Below are 19,989 nucleotides of genomic sequence, written 5' to 3' on the forward strand. Positions count from 1 at the left end.
TATAAATATTCTCATTTCATTATGTTAATCTTTGCCTTCACCCCTAATCAACAATAGTAGAAGTCCTCAGTTATCGACGTAGATTAGAGCTGTACAAACTCTGTTTTTGCCTTATAAATGATATTTTCATGTGAGTTTGTACATTTCAATAAATTGCTGCATCTCTCTCATTTTCCTACCAAAACTTGAAGTGAGAGATGGCTCAAGACTTTTGCACAGTACTCTATATGTTTATATGTGTCAGGGAACTCAGTGTGACGAATTAAGTAAGATTAGTAAGAGAGATAGCTTTTAACTCTCAGTGATGGCACAGTGTTTGAGTTTGGGAACTGAAGGGGAGTTTGGACCCGGAAACGGCTAATGACGTCAGATAGTTTGTTTAACCTCCACAGTGGCCATCAAATGTGGAGGTTAAACAAAGTTCGTCACAAAGCCGGGCGACAAGGCGACAGCTTGGGGGAATTTCGGCTGAAGAGGCGAGAGAACGAGAGAGATGTGTCTGCTAAATACTGATGCTCAGTTTCCCAAACATACAGTAGATTAACTCGGGTGCACTGTGGCATTTAAACAATATTCAGTTGGTATTAAGGGTGCCAAATAAATATCCCTGACACTATTACAGCACCAGCGGCAGCCTGAACTACTCATACAAGGCAGGATGAATCACTTTTGTCATGTGTTTTATGCCAAATTCTCATCCTATCATCCAATGTTGCAGCAGAAATTGAGACTCATCAGAACAGTCAATGTTTTATAATTTTCTGTTGTCCCATGTGAATTTTAGCTACAGCTGTTTATTGCCATCTGCTTCAAGGTTTCACGTGTTGTGCGTTCAGAGATGCTCTTTTGCATACCTTGGTTGTCACAGGTGGCTATTTGACATATTGTGGCCTTCCCATCAGCTCAAACGAGTCTGGCTATTCTCCTCTGACATCTGGCATCAGTAAGACATTTTTCACCCAGAGAACTGCAGCTAACTGGATCCTGTTTTTTTCTCTTTTTCATTTTGATGCTCAGTTTGGACTTCAGCAGGCTGTCTTGACCATGTCTGCATGTCTAAAGAACTGAGTTCTTGCTATGTGATGGTCTGATTAGATATTTGTATTGCCAAGCAGTTGAACAAGTGTGCCTAATAAAGTATGAAATAGGCTGTACATAAAGATTAGACTCGACTGGACATTAAAAGTAGGAGTAATCTGCATATCTTTTTTAAACTGCATTACAAAGATGCTGCTCTTTTTTGTGACACCCCAGAGGAACTGAGCAACACATAAACAGTTCGCCCATCAAAACTGAGACACACTCATGTAGCTTAACATTTGGTCTACATCAGAAACTTTTCTGTAATGCAGGTTTTAATATAAAATAGACATACACTGTCTTAAAAGGATAACAAAAAAAACTTGAGTGGATATGTTAGCTTAACTGTGACTGAGGGAAACAAAGAAGATGGACTTGAGCTGGTATGGAAATACACTATTTTGGAAAATCTTTAAGACTCTTTAAAAAAAAAAAAGAAAAGAAAAATGTTAGGTGCGGCTGTGTGCAGACAGGAAAAGGACCCAAGGTGCAGACTCCGGAGACAGAACTTAAACAAAAACAGCTTTAATGCTGAACGCAAACATGGCATAACTGGAAAATGTCAAAAATAAACTAACACCGGTGGACAGGCAAAACACACAGCAAAATAAACGGTAGATCGCGAAATGGACACAGAGAAACACAGGGCTTAAATACACAGAGGGAGCAATCAGGGAATGGGTAACAGGAGGGAAACACAGCTGGGGCAAATCAGGCCTAACGAGACAAGGGGAAGCAAAACCAGACACATTAACATCAGACATGGACTTTCAAAGTAAAACAGGAAACACATAACACAAACTGAACAAAGACACAGACTCGCACGCACTGCAACAGAGGGAACAGAGACGTGGGACCAGGGCAGACACAGACACTGACTGGACACGGGGATATAGCCACTAAGGACACACAGAGACGCAAACTAGACAAGGGGATGCAGGTGATAGGGGAGACAGAGCAACTAAAGAAGACAGAGACATAAACCATGAGACAGAACTCAAAGAAACCAAAGACTAAGTATAATTAATATAATAAACTCAAATACCCTGGGTCAACGACCCAGGCATCCTAACAAAAAAACCTTTAAATAAAAAGTAATACTGTAATTTTTTATATTCATTTCTTATTATTCAGACATTTAATTTAAATTATATGGCAGTCAAATTAAAGGCTACAAAACTTCTTTGAAACAGATATTCAATCAATAGTGATGCACCTAAAACATTTAGAATTATGCATAGTTATGGTGCAATTTTGGCTGGTGCGCTCAAGGAAGCCTCAACATCAGAGGTTTTCCTGCTAAAAAGCATTAAATTCATTGGCTAAATTTTAAGGCCAATTGTTACTCAAACAAAGTTGCCACAAGTATCCATCTTTGATTCTTTCTTACATTGCACAAATTCAGCATTTGTTAATTGTAATTGAATTAACATTGTAGAGTAAGTATTGTCATGCTAAACTACCTCCAAAGAAATTGAAAGAATTTATTATTACTGAAAGTCAAGTGATGAATCTAGAACTTAATTAATTAATTAATATTAAATATTAAAATAAGCATTAACTGTGAAGTTGCATCATACAGAATATTCTTACTGAATAAGGCCACTGGTCCATGGGCTATTCAACTTTCATCTACCGTATGAATCTTAGCCTTCATCAAAAAATAAAGTTTTATGACTTAAATAAAATGAACGATGAGATAAAAGATACCTTGAAATTTCAAGTTATTTTCAAGTATAACATTTGACCACTGAAACCCTTATTTTTGCTGTAATTTGGCACTTTATTAAAATAATAGTAAGAATAATAATAATGCATTTTACTATTTTTTCAGTTTTTGTAAAACAGTAAATTTAAACATTCTAATTTGGTTTGGATAACAACAATAATTGTATTTTAACATTAAAAATATAACTCTAGTTAAGGAGTGTGTGTACTGATGGATTAACCACTACAGAAACATAAAAAAACATCTTTGGTAATTACCACTAATTTTCATTTAGTAAAGCTGTGGGATAAACATTACGTTGTGAGGTGGTCGAATACATTTTTTAAGCAATGTAACTCACTTGAGATAATAATAATGTTGACATATCAACATTACGTCCAGTTGTTATCAGGGTGTTATCAGGGTATTATCAGGGCGGCACGGTGGCGCTGTGCACTGTTGCCTCACAGCAAGATTCTACCACCTGGTCGGGGCCTTTCCCTGTGGGGAGTGCATGTTCTCCCTGTCTTTGTGTGGGTTCTCTCTGGGTACTCTGGCTTCCTCCCACAGTCCAAAGACATGCAGTTAGTGAGGTTAGGTTAATTGGTCATTCTAAAATGCCCATGCGTGTAAATGTGAGTGTGAACCTGAGTGTGATTGGTTGTTTGTCTCTGTGTGTTAGCCCTGTGACAGACTAGCGACCTGTCCAGGGTTTATCCTGCCTCTCGCCTTATAGTAGCTGGGATAGGCTCCAGCGACCTGGTGACCCTGAAAATGATAAGTGGAAGAGAATGGATGAATGGGTTGTCATATCCACGGCTTTTTTTTTTCCTTCCCAGTGGTGAAAACAAGTTTTCATATAATAAGCCACAATATGTGAAAATCTACTGTGGGTTAAAAGTTAAATAGCAAAAGTCAGATGTGATTGTTTGCTCACTAGTTTCTTATCTGTGGAATCTGTGAGGAAAAGGAAAAAAAACTATCTTAGAAGAACTTTTTCAAGAAGATAACCAATCTGCCTGGCAACCGTACACATCGACTGAATGTGTTGAACAAGGCCAGATGTCATACCGTATATGTTGGACAACATCTGGGCTACCTAGCATTTGTTAGTCACACAACTTGGCTGTAAATGCCAAAATTCAGGATGGTACCTGGGATGGGTATAAACTATAAAAGTTTTGGGGTTTTTTAAAAAATAAAAAAACCATACTTATTAAAAACACTTTATTGTTAATATCTTCATCAGACCTTTGGTAATTTTGAAAATCTATTATGCGTGTCATCTTTTCAGAGATGTCCAAGATTTTGCATCTAATTGTATCTGCATTGTTAACAGTGTCTTATTTGTCTTTGACTATCACTAAACTTTGCTTTGTATTCTGCACTTAAATGTTTAAACCTTTGATTTTATCCCCAATCAACATCGCAGGTGCCCCAGTGTTTTCTGTAGTAGCACATTAAACTTTATGTATTAAGAAACAGGAGTAGGTTTTCTAATATATATGTGCAAGGAATTTACTCCATCAGTGGTGGATACAACTCATGAAGACACTGATATCAAAAACATTTTGGTCTTTTATTTTGAGAGATTTCATTAAGTAGACAAACAGTAGTTGAACATTTTGACAGAAGTCTCCCCCTGGTGTTGGTAGTGCAGGGAGGATGGGCACCCAGCAGGAGATTTTCTTGTAGTTATATTTGGTCCATGTGCAATTCTTGATTTGTTTTTCTTGGTTTAGTGTCACAGTATTTAATATACATAGCTGGCAGTGTACAGAGACTGTGTGGAGGCCTGGCCAGCTGCACCGGTGGGCTTGTACTCTCCTTTGGAAGCCAGGCCATTGATCTGGGGGGAAGAGCAGAGGGGAGGAAAAAAAGACAGGACAAAGTCAAATTGGAAAGTTAATTATCAGCCAAGTTACTTGTGTCACATTAGCGTAAGACTAAATAGAACGGGGGGGGAAACCAACAACAATCATTTACTAGACAGTGTAAAGTTGGGCAATGCAAGATAAGCATTATTTGACAGCCAGTTCAGTAAACAGTCCTCAGCAAATTGATAACACTCGTTAATAGTATCTACTGAGGATCAGTACTACTCATTGACCTTGGCTCTGGTGATGAAAGTTTGCTGTGTGGCTGCCTTGTTTTCAGCTTTGCCCTTCCAGGCAGCAAGAGCAGAAGCCTGGAGTGCACGACCGTAAGAGAAGGTCAGCTTCCAGGGACGGTGCAGAGGCACCTGATTGATGGCGTTCAGGTTGACGGAGGCCTCCTCTTCACTCTGCCCTCCGGACAGGAAGCAGATGCCTTTAAAGAAACAGAAAAATAGTGTCATACTCATAATCAAATGAACTGCTCTGCACCTTCCTTAACTGTAATGTAAAAGCTGTCCTCATGCCACTTACCAGGCACTGAGGCAGGCACGGTCCGCCTCAGAGCAGTCACTGTAGCCATGGCAACTTCCTGAGGGGTGTACTTCTTAGTGCAGGAGTGTCCAGCAGTGACCATGTTGGGCTTCAGCAGAGTGCCCTCCAGGTACACATGGTGGTCAGACAGAGCCTTGTACACTGCAGCCAGGACCTAAAGATGACCCGGCAGATTTATTACTAGACATCCTTCCCATCTTATGTACTGGGAATATCCTTTGCTGCTGGTGGTCTTGCTTACCTTTTCTGTGGCGTACTGGCAACGCTGAAGGTCATGGTCTCCATCAGGCAGGATCTCTGGCTCCACAATGGGCACAAGGCCATTCTGGTGAATACAAGTTCAAATGAATGACTAGAATTTACCCAATTTGTCAGCCTTTTATGTAGAGCAATTTGCTATACACGCACCTGTTGGCAGATACTGGCATATCTGGCGAGGACATTGGCGTTCTCTGCAATGGCAAGAGCTGATGGGCAGCCATCTGAGATCTTGAGCACACACCTCCACTTGGCAAAGTCACAGCCGTCCTTTTTGTACTGGGCACAGCGCTCTGAGAGGCCATCAAGTCCTAGAGAAGCCAAAGAACATTAGCAACCCCGTCTTTGAAAGGCTTATTCTGCATCATTGTGATGAGATTTGCAGAGAAATGCACAAGGTGTTGAATCCGCGTTACCTTGTGTGGTGGTCTCTCCATCTGTTCCCATCAGACCAGCTGTGCCTTTGTCCACCTAAAGCAAGAAAATGCAAACATGTCAGCAAATTCTAAAAAAAATCTTTATCTCTGAGATTCAAAGGGTCAGACCACTGCTTGCTCCTTACTTTGATGCCAACAACAATGCCCTTTTCCTTGACGAGCTGGGGGAACAGCTTCCCACTGTCTGACTTCTGGTAGAGTGTCTCGTGGAAGAAGATGATGCCACCCACACAGTTTGAGAAGGAGGCATCAGAGGAGAAGAGGATGTCACGGAAGCTGCGGCGGTTCTCCTCGGTGTTCTCCACGTTGATTTTCTGGAGCCGCTTCGCCATGGTGCCTTTAAAGAGAAACACAACACAGAAAATAATTTCACCTGCATGCACAGCATTTACCTCTCAGCACTGAGTATTAAATAAAAGGGTGGCTCACCTGTTGATTCATCTGCAGCCAGGATTCCCTTTCCTGGAGCCACGATCCTCTGAGCAATGTCAGAGAGCTCCCTCTTCTGCTCCGGAGAAAGGGATGGGAACGGATGAGTCATCCTAAGAGAAAGAACAACACAGGTTTTTTTGGCAGGTGTTTGGAAAGTCTTCAACCATTAGTGGTATGAGGAAGATTTAATCTTGTTTTCCATCTGACACAAAATCCAACAACATTCTGTTCTCCTTCAACACATCCAAGGTTAAAAATTTGGCTTGAAGGGTTGAACTTTGGCCTACAAAACACAACTGCTCCCTTTCATTGTGCAACATGTGTTCAAAGTTCACCCGCAGTTTTGGTCTAGAAGTTTTTGCAGTGCTGTCAGCAAATAATGCATTAAACAGGCCCATGTCATAGCCAATAATCAAGAACATCGCTTGCAAAGAATAAAGTAAGCGATCGTAAAAGACAGGCTGAACTTAGGCGCTTTTCAAATATTTGCGCACATCCAAGCATGCGCTCTGACGGCCATCTGCAGAAAACAGGTTTATGTTTGCCAAGCCTTTCAAAGTAAAATAGCCTCTAATGTATGATCCAAAGGAAAGTGAACTTCCTAAATGAACCGTGTACCGTGTTCACACACAAATTATAACACATTAAAACTTGCTACTTCAATCAGTAAACCCGCAGAGGCTTACTAATCCAACCAAAAATTCTAGTCTGCAATTTATGACAATCTGCAATATCGCAAGTGTGCAAGAGTAAAACAAAACAACTAGTCTTACTTGACAGTTTTGTTAAACAGCGACGACAACCGACGTGGCAGATAAGCCTCTACAGACCCAAAGCAGCAACGACACTGACACACAACACGAAAAGTGGATGAAAGGGGGCATTTAAAGGCTGTCCGGCTCCACGGAGTAGGAGGTGCTCGTGATGTGGCGGGGCGTGTGTAACCCGGATAACTGCAATTGGCCCGTTTAGGCCCACACGGGGGCGGTCATTTTTTATGATGACTTTGCTACCAATGCACTATGTTCTTATCGGGTAAGTGGAAAACAACAGGGGAGCGATGTGTGTAATAAAAATCGAGGTCTGCATGTATGCACGCACCGGCATGCACTCATCACATGATCAAGAGAGGGGCCCCTCTGTCTCTGCTCACAGAGCTGCACACTGACAGATGCTGAAATGTAATGCGAGCCGCTGGCTGCAATGTTGCATTTCAGGTTTGTTTTTGTATTTCCTGGTGAAAATGTGAGTCGCAAAAGCATTCGATGAACTCTTCAGTTCTTTTTTTTTGCGTCGAATTTCTACATTTCTGCACGTTTATGTCTGAAGAGAGGTGTGTGTGTGTGTGTGTGTGTCATAAAAGCCACATCTCATATTGTGGAGAGTTTTTATATTATTACACGCAGAGACCACTGGTGCACCTCCACGTCCTTTTTCTTTTAATTCTGCTCGATTTATCTCATCGTGTTTTAGTTTGAGGTTTGGAAACAAGTAATATTCAGTTTCTTTCATTAAAAGTCACGTACATGTGCCAAGTGCGTCACAGTGCGTGATAATCACGTCATGGATAGACAGTTTCCTTATCAGCTGCTGAAAATGTTCCAAAAAGCTTTTGTGTTGGGGGAGTTTCTTGTGACCACCAGGCAATAGGTGACCTCATCAGATAGCTGTATTTGAACTCATGGCTGGAATGGATTTTAAACTCAGGATTAACTACAAGCCAGTTTTTACACAATCCGGACTCTGCACCATGAGCAATTTGCCCTTTGATATCTCTGATCGAGATCATTCTTTGTTCACGAATCCAATTTTACCTATTATACACAGGATCATCACATACATGCATGTCTATTATAGATAACACTGCTTATCTCGCATAACATTAATGAAAAATATTGGACAGGAGAAATTACCCTTTGGTTGTTACCCTTTGACTGCTTGGTAATGACTCCAGTATCAATTCTGCTTTAGAAAGACACAGAGCAGTCTCAATTTGTGTTATAACATTTGGGAACTTGCACATTAATGCATGAGTTATGTATTAATAACCATTTGATTGCAGAAATTATTCAGCACGTCTTGGCTCAGAAATCTGGGTGTCATTTTTGTCTGTTCAGTGATAATTAAACATCTTCCCCTACCTTTTGTAGTAAGTTTGTCTCACACCATCCCTTCTATGACACCAACCTTCTCATTACAGACATGAATGTTCTCCATGGTCTTCTTATTTCCCTTCTCCCCGACAACTCCATCTTCAACATCCTTTGTCCAGTATGTCCACTATCCCTCTTCTCTGCATGTCCAAAGCATCCACCAGCCATGCCTCTCTACATTCATCTCAAAACTGCGCAACCTGAGCCCTCGCTTTAATTTCTCCATCCATGCTTTGTTTTTTCCTCCATCCCACTGAAAATCTGAACATCTTCAACTCATTTTCAACTCTCCAGCTCAGCCTCCTGTCTTTTCTGTCTGGTCCATCATCTCCAAATCATACATCATGGCAAGCTCATCACTATCTCGTAAATGTTCCCTTTCACTCTCGCTGCTATTAAATTTGCTCGTGAAATTAAACATTTCGAATGAATTTTAATCAGATCAAATCAGTTAATAGTGATTGGCTTATGGGCAATTGTGCAACATGTATGACGTTTTATTTGATAATTTTTGACTGTAGAGTATCAGACAGTCTACAAGTGTGGTGAAGGAGAGTTCGCAGATTTACAAGATGAGACCTGCTATGCTGTATGGTTTGAAGTTGATGGCACTAACAAAAATAAAGGAGGCCAAGCTGAAGATCTTACAATTCCCTTTGGGAGTCACCAGGAGGACCAACATTAGAAACGAGTGTATCAGAGGGAGAAAGGGACAGTCAAGATTGAGCAGTTTGGACATGTGCATCTTATTGGACAAAAGATGCTTAATATGGAGTTGCCAGGCAGAACGATAAGAGGGGAGACTACAGAGAGGATTAATGGATGTAGTGAAGGAGGACATGCAGATGCTTGGTGTGGCAGAAGAGGTTGCTAGGTATAGGGTGAGATATTGGTGTTGGGTGACTCTAACGGGTGGACTCAGTAGCAAAAACACACACAGGCTCGGGGGTTGCGCTGAATGTTGTTTTATTTACAGTTATAGGGGATATTTACAAGGGAAGGGGCTATTTACAGTGATCGGGTAAACGAGCGAGGACCGAGAGGGAATGAAACAGAGCAGGAGGATGGGTGGCGCACTGGAGTGACTTGATACACAGAAAATACAGACGCGGGCGGTGATCACAGCCAGAGGCGAGGTAAATCTCCGTCATAGATCCGGGATGACAAACTCCAAAAGAACAGGCAGGCGAGCAGGCGGCGGAACAAGCTCCAGGCCTCGAGGGCCCGTGCTCTGCAGGTTTTAGATCTCACCCTGGGTCAACACATACATACATCCCAATAGAAATCCAACAAACACTATACAGAATAAGGATGACGGGACTATTAATGAACTTTTTATGGATATCAGCACGTTATGATGTCAGGGGAAATGAAGTGGCAGATAATGCTGAAAATGAGGCCACTGGAAAAGGATTAGTGGAGTTAATTATCAGCTTTGGTAAAAAAAAAAAAGAAAAGAAAAGAAAAAAAAAGAAGAAAGAAATAAAAAATATATTAAAACAGAAAATGACGGAGAGATGGCAAAAAGAAAGGGCGATGGTTTTATAAAATTGGATTTCATTGATTTACTTAGAAAGTTATCAGACGATTTTTAATTAAAATTTGCATGATAGGATCGAATACTTTAGTGAGGATTCGGTTCACACTCCATACCAATTGGTGGCGGCAATGCACCAGTTCGTTGTTTGTCATCCGCCAATAAGCACAAAGAAGAGAAAGAAGAAGAAGCCGGACGCGTCCCTTTGGTGAATTTGTGCCCTCCGTGGCAGCAGGGGGCGCACTGCCAAGTTAGCTTTAATCCATCATGACTGTGGAAACTTCCGTTTCCGAGAGCCAGGGAGCCGCAACATCAACATCCACAGACAGATTCAGTTAATAGCTTAAAAGTCTTAACGTTAAAAGCGGTAAGGTTTCTGTTAGCTGTAGCTGTTGTTGACAGTATTACAGAGTAGTTGCACCAAAGTACGGGATCAGAATGAAGTTGATCGGCATTTAAAGCTGGCGTTAGCAAATGGCTAACGTTCTCCTAACCTTACAGTCACTCATTTAATCAGACTGTTGGTGAATTGAAATGTTACGAGGTCATTTGGGTTTGTTTCTTTCCTCCTCCCATCTCTTTGGGCGATATAGTATCAGAATAAGCACTGAGAGAGTTACCTGATATCATTTGATCTAGCTGGCTTTGTCGTTTACCCAGTTACTTTCATTTGAGACACACAGTTTCCTTCGGTTAGAATGAGAATTTTTTTATTCCTGTATTTGTTTCAGGAGTCCGACGATGTCGGGGCAAAAGCGTCCTGCCGACCCCAGCGGCCCTTCGTCCTCCGGTGCGCCGCCAGAGAAGCGCAGGGAGCGTGAAGGAGAGGACGGAGGTGCCGGAGTCAGCGCCGCGGCCGGAGGGAGCACCGCGGTGGAGACTGTCATTAAACTGGGAGGGGTGTCCAACTCTGTGAGTCCTCATCTATTATCCACTCTACCCTTAATATATCTATTAGCAACCGTCTTCTCGTATTGTGGATAAGTTTTCTTCCTTGTGCAGTCATGTTTCAATCAAATCTTTTTTAGGAAGAACAAGACATCAAAGCTCTCCAGACTAAGAACAGAAAGTTGGGAGAATCTCTCGATCAAAGACAGGTAAATTCATTCCCCGGTGTTGTTTTCTAACTCATCAGACTGTAGAAGCTGCACTTGTTTCTTGTCTTGTTAATCTAAAAGCTTTTGATCTGTTATCTTGTTGCGTGCAGGTGATTGAGGATGAACTTCGAGAGCGAATTGAGAGATTGGAGACCCGGCAAGCAACAGATGATGCCAGTCTTCTGATCCTGAACAGATACTGGAACCAGGTGACCCCTCTGTCAAAAATGATCATTAACAAATATCTTCTGTATGAAGATGTAAAATTCCAAATATTATGCTCTTTGGTCTCTTTCAGTTTGATGAAAACATTCGGCTGATCATCAGGCGTTACGACCAAGCAAGCAGTGAGCCTGAGAAATCTCCAACGGGTGAGGGGCGGAGCCTGAAGCCAGAAACTCCAGAACCCGATGGCGACTCCAACCAGGAGAGAGCCAAGGACCGAGGTAAGAACAGAACTTACCAACGAATCATCACTTTGAAAGCAGTGACGTTAAAAAAACCCAAAAACGGAATCTGTTATGTGGCTGTAATCCAGGCCACCAAGGAGAGACGAACAACTCCTTCCTGGCCACGCTGGCTAGCAGCAGCAGTGAGGAGATGGAGGCAGAGCTTCAGGAGAGGGTGGAGTCTAGCCAGAAGCAGGCTACCCGTGTGCTGGAGATCTATGAATCTCTGAAAAGCACCGTGGCTCAGCTCAAGGCTGAGTTGGACTCTGGAGCTGGTGAGATTCAATGTTTTGACGTTTTCTGTGAAGAGAGTTTTTCAGTGAGACAATGAGATTAAATGTGCGTGCATCAGGTTTTCTTTAAATGTGATGCTGTTGCTTTTCATTCCAGGGGGCAGTCTGTGGGTGGTAGCATCCAAACTGAACACTCTCCTGACCAGTGAAAACGAGCGGCTTCAACAGCTGACGGAGGACCTCAAACAGAAGTACACACACATGACGAGCGAGGTATGAACTGCGTCTTGAACTGGATTAATCCTCAGATCCAACTAACTTTTACACTTTTTAACATTTGTTTTGAAGATAATATAAACTTCTTGAATGATTTGGTCATAAAGACTTGATTTTTTTTTTCTCAGTAGTTAATTCTTTGGGTTTTATTCTGTGTCGCTTAGTCCCGGCTTCTGGCACGAGCGGCTAACAAGGCCGACCAGCGCGTCAGCGAGGTGCAGGCTTTGATCGAGGAGTTGCAGTGGGACATGGAGAAGATCCGCCGGCGGGAAAACAGACTGAACGCACACTTGAGCGAGATACTGGAGAGGGTGAGGATAGCGCAGGCTGATTAGAAGCAGGGAAATGTCAGGAGATTATTTGTATGTTGTAACACTTCCTGTGTACTCCAGGTAAACAGCAAAGGCTACAAAGTGTGTGGAGAGGCCAGCAGTGTGTGTGGGACCATCACTATTAACAAGAGAAAGGTAGGATTTCCTTTTAAAGTTAAAGAGCAGCTTTTTGGACAGCAAAAAAACTATAGCGTGAGCATTTTTGTACTTTTCCTTGACACAGTTTGAGGAGATGAACAGTGAGCTGGAGGAGAACAGAGAGCTGGCGGAAAATCGTCTCATCGAGTTGCAGAAGCTCGAGCAAGACCTGCAAAATGTTCAGCAGGAGAACGGCAGCATGAAGGTGCTCGCACTGAACGCAGCATTGCTTTGACATTCGTTTTAGTCGCTTGTGATTTATGAGCACTTTTAAAGTCCACTTTCATGAAACCAAACAACTAAGCTGCTAATTTACCATCGAGTAAAAAATGCTTTTTACTGGAAGCTAATTAAAAACGAGTGGATTCACATGAGTGTAACAGAAATGTGAGGAGGTGAAGTCAGTTTTTACACCAGAGTCTTTCTGATGAACCTCAAAAATGTGATGGAAATTATTCAGCAGCTAATATTTTTCTCTCCGTTTTGTTGACTTTTCTCATTACCTCTGTTTTGCTCAGACGGAGCTGCTGAACCGAGCTGAAAGCTTGGTGAAAGAAACCGCAGAGTATCGCTGTCTGCAGTCACAGTTTTCTGTGCTCTACAACGAGTCTCTGATCCTCAAGGCTCAGTTAGACGAGACACGCGCTCGACTCAACACCACGAGGACGGCACGGCTACGACAGCTCGAGCACATGGAGGTAGGTTGTGTGTTTGGGCGGTTTCGTTTGTCTTCGTCACACCTCGTCTTACTCTCATCTTCTCTGTGTGCAGAATGATGAGGTGACTCTGCAGAGGAAGGTGCGCACAGAGGTGTTTCAGTTGGAGGACACACTGGCGCAGGTCAGGAAAGAGTATGAGATGCTGCGCATCGAATTTGAGCAGACTCTTGCTGCCAATGAGCAAGCAGGTAACTGATGGAAGTTTTGACATTAAAAGTGAATGAGATGCATTATTTGTATTTGAACCAAAACCTTCACCCTCGACTTCCTCTTACTTCATTCAGGTCCCATTAATAGGGAGATGCGACACCTGATCAGCACGTTGCAAACTCACAACCAACAGATGAAGGGAGAGGTGGTGAAATACAAGTTGAGACTTAGAGAAGCGCAGGCTGAGCTCAACCAGGTAAGTGAGATGGCGGCAAGAAGAGAAATGAAACAACGATGGCGTGCTTTCACAGTCACATCTTTTGTGTGAAGTGAAGCAGAACATGATGGCACAATCTGTTACCCTCATAGGTTCGCGCTTCAAAGGGCAACGCCCCCCTCCAATCTCAGTCCAGCACAGAGATGGATGTGAAGGAGGATACGACTTCTCCATCAACGCTAGCTGTTTCTGGGGAACCTGTGGTCAAGACGGAGCCTGACAACGGCTCCTCCACACCCAGCAGCACAGGTAACTCCCAGCTTAGCTAACTAATTCTAAAAGATGATCTCATTTTATGTAGCTTTATTTTAGATAGCTTTTTATTTTTTCGCTAATTAGCCTGTCCCAGTTTACAATTCCTCCATGGCTTTCTCGCATCGTCTTTCTACAGGTGCCTCAGTGAAAACAGAGTCTGGTATAGAGCTCGAGGCAACTATAAAGGAAGAGGAGAAGGAGGAGAAGAAAGAGAAGGAAGAAAAGAAAGAGAAGGACATTATAAAGAAGGAGGAAAAAGAGAGAGAGAGGGAAAAGGAGAGGGAGAGGCCGACCCGGAGCAGCGGGAGCAGCAGCAGCAGTAGCAGCAGCATGATAAAGGAAGAGAAGGAGAAACCAGGGAGCAGCAGCCAGGCAGAGGAGTTGGCCGGGGAGCGTCTCTCTATGGTTGGAGGGTCAAAGAGGAAGGAGATGGAGCAGCTGAAGATCGTCCGCACAGAACTCAAGTAAGATACATTAGTGATTTTTATTTATTTATTTTAAGCTGTGTCAGAGATTATTCATCCATGCAGGATTTTTTCTGCTTTTTTTTTTTTTTGCACACACATAAATTAAAATTATACATTATAAAGAGACATATGACCAAGAATTTGGAAACTGGAAAAATATTGTAAACTGTAAGTACTCAAACAGTCCATTATCATATTTTTTGTTTCCTCAATCTGATTTTGGAGGGCTTGATTTCAGTGTTACACCTTTGTGTTCATATTTTCATATTATAGTATTATATGTATGCTTCATATGTCACAGTTGTCAGAGTACGGTGGAAACATGTTTACTTTCATTGTTGTTGTGGATCTTTTGTTCTGCGGGTCAGCTTCAGGCTGCAAACGTCATGTGATTCTTTGAATCAACAGCAGTAGCACTCACTAAATAATGAGCTCTTCATTATACAGCAGGTAAACAAAGAATGTTGACATGTAAAACATGGGTGAACGGTCTTTTTGTTGTATATGGAGCTAGCATAGTTTGAGAAACTCCTTTGACTGTGTGTTGCGTGTTCGTTTAGGTGATAGTTTTGTTAAAGATTCTCACTGTGGTTGTGCAGGAAAGCCCAGGAGTCCCAGCGGGAGATGAAGCTGCTGTTGGACATGTACCGCTCAGCACCCAAGGAGCAGAGGGACAAGGTCCAGCTCATGGCTGCAGAGAAGAAGACCAAGTCTGAGGTGATCAGCGCTGCACAATGCAGACGTTTTGTTAACATGATCGGCAAAGTAGTGGAAGTGAATCTGTTTGGTCCACTAAGACGTTTCTGGCTTGATTTTTATGTATTTTTTTTTACATGGATGGATGGAAGCAGGTAGTAATGTGCTTTGGGCTTCCCGTATAAATGTCCTGGTTTCAGGCAGAGGAGCTGCGGCAGAGGCTGAGGGAGCTGGAGGAGAGGGAGAGGAGGGAAGGCAAGAAAATGGCTGATGAAGAGGCTCTGAGGAAGATCCGTTCTGTGGAGGAGCAGATCGACATCCTCAACAAGAAGCTGTCCATAGCTAAACAGGTGCGGGACCTCATAATTTAGTTTTTACTCTTAAATACCTCTCTGCTTTGTTCTTTTCTTCCAACACTCTCGCCTCCTCCTGTAGGAGGAAGACGCTCTGCTGAGCGAGATGGACGTGACGGGCCAGGCTTTTGAGGACATGCAGGAACAGAACATCCGCCTGATGCAGCAGCTCAGAGAAAAAGACGACGCCAACTTCAAGCTGATGAGCGAGCGAATCAAGTCCAACCAGATCCACAAGCTGCTGAAAGAGGAGAAGGAGGAGCTCGCCGACCAGCTACTTACTTTAAAAACTCAGGTGAAGCACAAGGCGACTGCAGCACCCATGTGCGCCCCCCCACCACGCTGGTTCATCATGCATAGATTAATTGCTAATTAGTAATTGAATATAGTTAATTACTTTCTTTTAATGCACTGTGCATCATAGTGGTTTGTAACAAACATGGTAAAAACTGTTTCTGCTGAACAGTTTCCTGCTTTGTTCTTTTTTCTTTTTTTTCTTTTTTTTTTAAATAAAAGGGATTTCTTGAAATCGTTGTTTGCGCTGTACCTTACAGGTCGATGCCCAGCTGCAGGTGGTGAGGAAGCTTGAGGAGAAGGAGCGCCTCCTGCAGGGCACCATCAACACTGCTGAGAGGGAGCTGGCACTTCGAACACAAGCCCTGGACATGAATAAACGCAAGGTAACATATTGTTCCGTATGAAGGGGATAAAAGCCGAGGTGAAGGGCAGGAGAAAACCTGCTTGTCCAGGGATGGCAACCACTCCGAATGGCTACTCACTGTGATGCCTTTTCGTCTGACCTGACCTCGAAGGAAACAGAAGTCCATCGGAGGCCCAGCCTGTTGAGCTGAGCAGTCAGTTTTTGAGATTGTTATGTTGCCTTGGTACCTTCTCAAGATGTGCCAAAAAATCCTAGAGCCTTACAGCGAAACAACTTTTAACAAACAACAGTTGCACAGTGTTTAAATGGATCAGCAATCAGCACCTTATAGACCCTCTGTGGTTTATCTGCTCAGTGTGCTGGAGAGTGGAGGCACTGCTGACATCAAAACTGGCATATCACTTCCTGACGAACCCCCGCGCACATTTGCCCCCTGGAAATTTTATGATCTTTATTGTTTATTTCATATACCAGCTCATCCTAAATGATATCGAGCACTCAGATGATACTGATGTAGGCGTTGCCCTCCTACGTAACGGGGAGGAGGAGAACACACCAATGCTTGATTTCTTCCTAAACTGTTGTGAGCAGTCAAATCTTGTCTATTGATTTTTAGCTGCAGGCTTCAAACAATACATCTTTCACTGGAGAGCCGGTTCAGCTCACTAGAAAGTGCCTTTACATTGTGCTTGATCATATGTAAAGCTTAAATAATGTGATAAAATGCCCTGTGACTATGCTGTAAATCAAATTTCCCTAAGAGGGCAGAATCAGAGCTACAAAATGAGCTCCTATTAAGGAATTTAAGCTTTAATGCTATTTAGATGTACATAGTTAAAGTAATTAATAACTAAAATCACTTTCACATGCTGTACTGTGTGTGCACAGTGGAGTGCATGGGATTAGAATTTCCCCACTGACAGCTCTCATCCTCCTTCAGGCTCAGGAGTCGGCTTTGCTTTCGGAGGAGGTGCGAACTCAGCTGGAGCAGGTTCAGCAGAGGCTCAAGCTGGTCAGAGAGGAGGTCGTTGAGAACAGCATCTCCAGGGAAAAGGAGTCCTTCAATGCGCGACGAGCACAGGTACGCAAATAACCAACTTTCAGTAAACACGGCAGTTTGAAATGCCGTCACATAATCATATGCACTGGGATTACAGACTTTAAAGCAATTTTAACTATACTGCTGAAAACAGCCCTACATGTTGATCCTCCACAGCTCTCCTGTATCAGATTGTACCATAAATCTAAATTGGATTTAAAACAATTAAATTTTCTGTCATAAGACTTTCGAGATGACTTTTTCTCAAAATACACAACATATTTTCTAATCCCTAATTGGATTTGTTTCCTCTAGAATTCCAATATTTCCATTTTGTTTCCCCTCCAATGAAACGGTGAAAACTTCTCACATGACTGTTAATGCCACTTAATAGTCTCTTTTCCACGAGTACTTACTCTACTCTATGGGACTCGACTCGGCTTTGATCGTTTTCCATTGCGATCGAGTAGCACCTTAAGGTGCTTGGAGTTGTTATAGCAACGCAGCTGCGACAAAAAGCGGCACAACAGAGAAGGACGTCGAAGCGAGGGTGTACCTGCTGCTAAATCAAGGGTAAACATCTGCACCCGGTGGTTTGAACACGGTGTTTTTTGAAAGAGTTGCTCTCATGACTCTTTAAGTGACGCCACTGACTGGCCAATCAGCAGCATGCAGTCTGTTGATGTCACGTTTTTGGATCGCCTTAGATTGCTTTGAACCCAGCAGAGCAGATATTAAAAATGACCTGATGGAAACCCCTGAAAAGTCGAGTCGAGTCAGTACAAAAGGGCTATAAGACTATTATAGTCATAAAGTCTGTTGTTAGATGAGCCCAAAATATAGGGAGTGTCTCCTGTCACTTACAGCTGTTACATCTCCCCATTGTGTTTTTTTTCAGGAGGACATTTCCAAACTGAGGAGAAAGATTGAGAAGGCCAAGAAGCCAGCCGAGAAAATCAGCAATGGAGACGATATTCTAAATGAAGAAATAAATGATTATAAGGTGGGTTTAGGTGGTGCAGAAGGTAACTGTTTTCATTCAGTCACAGCACTGAGTTTAGAGTGTTTGTTCATTTTAAACTTTTTAAAACAATCAGCTGTCACACAGTCAACAAAACAAATATACACTTTACAATGCGGGAAGACACAAAGTCTCACAAGAATTAGACATTTTGGGGAAAAAACATTCGATATTTTCGGAGATGTCTTGCGACAGTAATTTAGAGTGGGATGAATTGATTGCTGCTAAAGTTTAGGAGTTGGGTGCCCCAGTCAGAACACAGCAGTTGGGTGCGAAAATTGCAGCTGCAGGAGCGGTACTAGCCTGGGGCCGCTCGACGAAGGTGATCCGACGAGTCTGCCAGATTGCTAGCTATAACTTCCTATTTACTATAAAAACAAAATGAGGCTAACCTTGTGGCAGAGTTTCTCCTTTAGCTCTGAAACAGTCCAGCTTTAAATCTGATGACCATTGATAACTTTATGATTCTAATGCTGAAAAACATCTGAGGTCAAACTACAGTCTCACCAACTGTGGGAAAAAATACAGGCAGATCCTGTTACACATAAGTAATGTCTCATGGCTGCAAGCAAAATCCATAAACAAATACACTGACAGGTGTTATAGCTGAGTGTGTTTTTGGGAGTGTGATCAGAGTCTTTATGAGGACAGAATAGAACAACTGGAATTCAGTGGATCTGTTAGAAAACAGACTTGCTCAAATTTCAGATTCCTATAGGCCTGTGATCACATTTGTCCAGATTTCTCCCCAGAGGCAGTACATATAATTATGATCTGAGTCTTTAGTGATACACACCTGCTTTACAGGATTTCTGTTCTTCTAAGAGAGTGGTTGAGTGTTAAGTCTGGTTTGAGGGCTTCACTCCTGCCCTAGATATTCACTTCCACTCATTAGGAACCATTCAGTCGAGAAAAACAATGTTTTTTCAGTGCATTGTTCAAACCGTTCCTTCTCTCTCTCTCTCTCTACAGGCACGTCTTACGTGTCCGTGCTGCAACTCCCGGGTGAAGGATGCTGTGCTGACAAAGTGCTTCCACGTCTTCTGCTTCGAGTGCGTTAAGACGCGCTACGACACACGCCAGAGGAAGTGCCCCAAATGCAACGCGGCCTTCGGGGCCAACGACTTCCATCGCATCTACATCGGCTAAAAGCCACGCAGCTAAACTCGTGAGGAAGCAGGTCAGCGAGATGAGCTGGAGTAGAGACACTGCCTGGGGAAAAGGCTCAGCACGGCACTCACGTGCCCCCTCCTCCAATTATGTACTTCCCTTACACTCTGATGTGCAAGAGATTGTTGGTGAGGAGACAGTCGATGATTTCAGCTTTGTGTGGGCCGCAGTGATGCTTTGAAGTTTTTTTTGTTGTTGTTGTTGTTTTATTTTAACAATAACCGAAGCTTCTCTCATCCAGTGTCCACTAATTAACTTTCTTTTTTTAATGCTGGTGCAGACAGAGGCTTGTTTGTGTGCACTCATTTGAAAGCAGCCCATTAAACCAGTTATCAGAGAAACAGCAGTGCTGTGGATGTTGGTGTGTATGTACACTGTGAATGCCATTGTTTCTTTTTTTTTTTTCTTTTTTTTTTAACTGCCTGTTTTTGCTCAGTGCTGCCCTGAAACAAGCTGACTTGGTGCTGTATAATTGCTGTTCTGCTAGTTATTAAAATTACATGAAAACTGTTCCGCTTCTTCTTCGTTTTTTTATTATTAAAACCATGTGAAGTCTTAACGTTTGATCCTGCAGCATTAAAATACAAGTCCCAGTGTGCAAATCTCTGTTTATCCCCGCTCA

General features: G+C 42.6%; 2 protein-coding genes across 2 annotated transcripts; one reads left to right on the forward strand and one right to left on the reverse strand.

Moving 5' to 3' along the window:
- Nucleotides 1-4,348: 4,348 nt before the first annotated feature.
- aldob (aldolase b, fructose-bisphosphate) lies at nucleotides 4,349-7,242 on the reverse strand. Its single transcript, XM_040016271.1, has 9 exons — nucleotides 7,118-7,242; nucleotides 6,342-6,454; nucleotides 6,038-6,249; nucleotides 5,892-5,946; nucleotides 5,626-5,786; nucleotides 5,459-5,542; nucleotides 5,197-5,371; nucleotides 4,899-5,098; nucleotides 4,349-4,637 (listed from the first exon to the last, which is right to left on the reverse strand). The coding sequence occupies exons 2-9, from the start codon at nucleotides 6,451-6,453 to the stop codon at nucleotides 4,542-4,544; spliced, it is 1,095 nt and encodes a 364-aa protein (XP_039872205.1). The 5' UTR covers nucleotide 6,454; nucleotides 7,118-7,242; the 3' UTR covers nucleotides 4,349-4,541.
- Nucleotides 7,243-10,264: 3,022 nt separating this feature from the next.
- On the forward strand, nucleotides 10,265-19,877 carry rnf20 (ring finger protein 20, E3 ubiquitin protein ligase). Its single transcript, XM_040015871.1, has 22 exons — nucleotides 10,265-10,401; nucleotides 10,766-10,946; nucleotides 11,063-11,131; nucleotides 11,242-11,340; nucleotides 11,430-11,577; nucleotides 11,670-11,855; nucleotides 11,971-12,086; nucleotides 12,254-12,400; nucleotides 12,482-12,556; nucleotides 12,645-12,764; nucleotides 13,078-13,257; nucleotides 13,331-13,466; nucleotides 13,563-13,684; nucleotides 13,798-13,954; nucleotides 14,097-14,424; nucleotides 15,027-15,144; nucleotides 15,324-15,473; nucleotides 15,559-15,771; nucleotides 16,031-16,156; nucleotides 17,078-17,218; nucleotides 18,075-18,179; nucleotides 19,170-19,877. The coding sequence occupies exons 2-22, from the start codon at nucleotides 10,776-10,778 to the stop codon at nucleotides 19,344-19,346; spliced, it is 3,084 nt and encodes a 1,027-aa protein (XP_039871805.1). The 5' UTR covers nucleotides 10,265-10,401; nucleotides 10,766-10,775; the 3' UTR covers nucleotides 19,347-19,877.
- Nucleotides 19,878-19,989: the final 112 nt, after the last annotated feature.

This window comes from Simochromis diagramma, unplaced genomic scaffold (genome assembly GCF_900408965.1).
Source record: "Simochromis diagramma unplaced genomic scaffold, fSimDia1.1 OVJJ01000685.1, whole genome shotgun sequence".
NCBI classification, from domain to species: domain Eukaryota; kingdom Metazoa; phylum Chordata; class Actinopteri; order Cichliformes; family Cichlidae; genus Simochromis; species Simochromis diagramma.

Bases quoted from the DNA above. Each gene is read 5' to 3' on its own strand.
- aldob (XM_040016271.1), bottom strand. From the start codon at position 6,453: ATGACTCATCCGTTCCCATCCCTTTCTCCGGAGCAGAAGAGGGAGCTC. The intron at 5,947-6,037 runs GTAAGGAGCAAG...TTCTTGCTTTAG, and splicing joins GCATTGTTGTTGGCATCAAA to GTGGACAAAGGCACAGCTGG. The intron at 5,099-5,196 runs GTAAGTGGCATG...GTTTCTTTAAAG, and splicing joins CGTGCCTGCCTCAGTGCCTG to GCATCTGCTTCCTGTCCGGA.
- rnf20 (XM_040015871.1), top strand. From the start codon at position 10,776: ATGTCGGGGCAAAAGCGTCCTGCCGACCCCAGCGGCCCTTCGTCCTCC. The intron at 13,955-14,096 runs GTAACTCCCAGC...GTCTTTCTACAG, and splicing joins CTCCACACCCAGCAGCACAG to GTGCCTCAGTGAAAACAGAG. The intron at 17,219-18,074 runs GTACGCAAATAA...GTTTTTTTTCAG, and splicing joins TCAATGCGCGACGAGCACAG to GAGGACATTTCCAAACTGAG.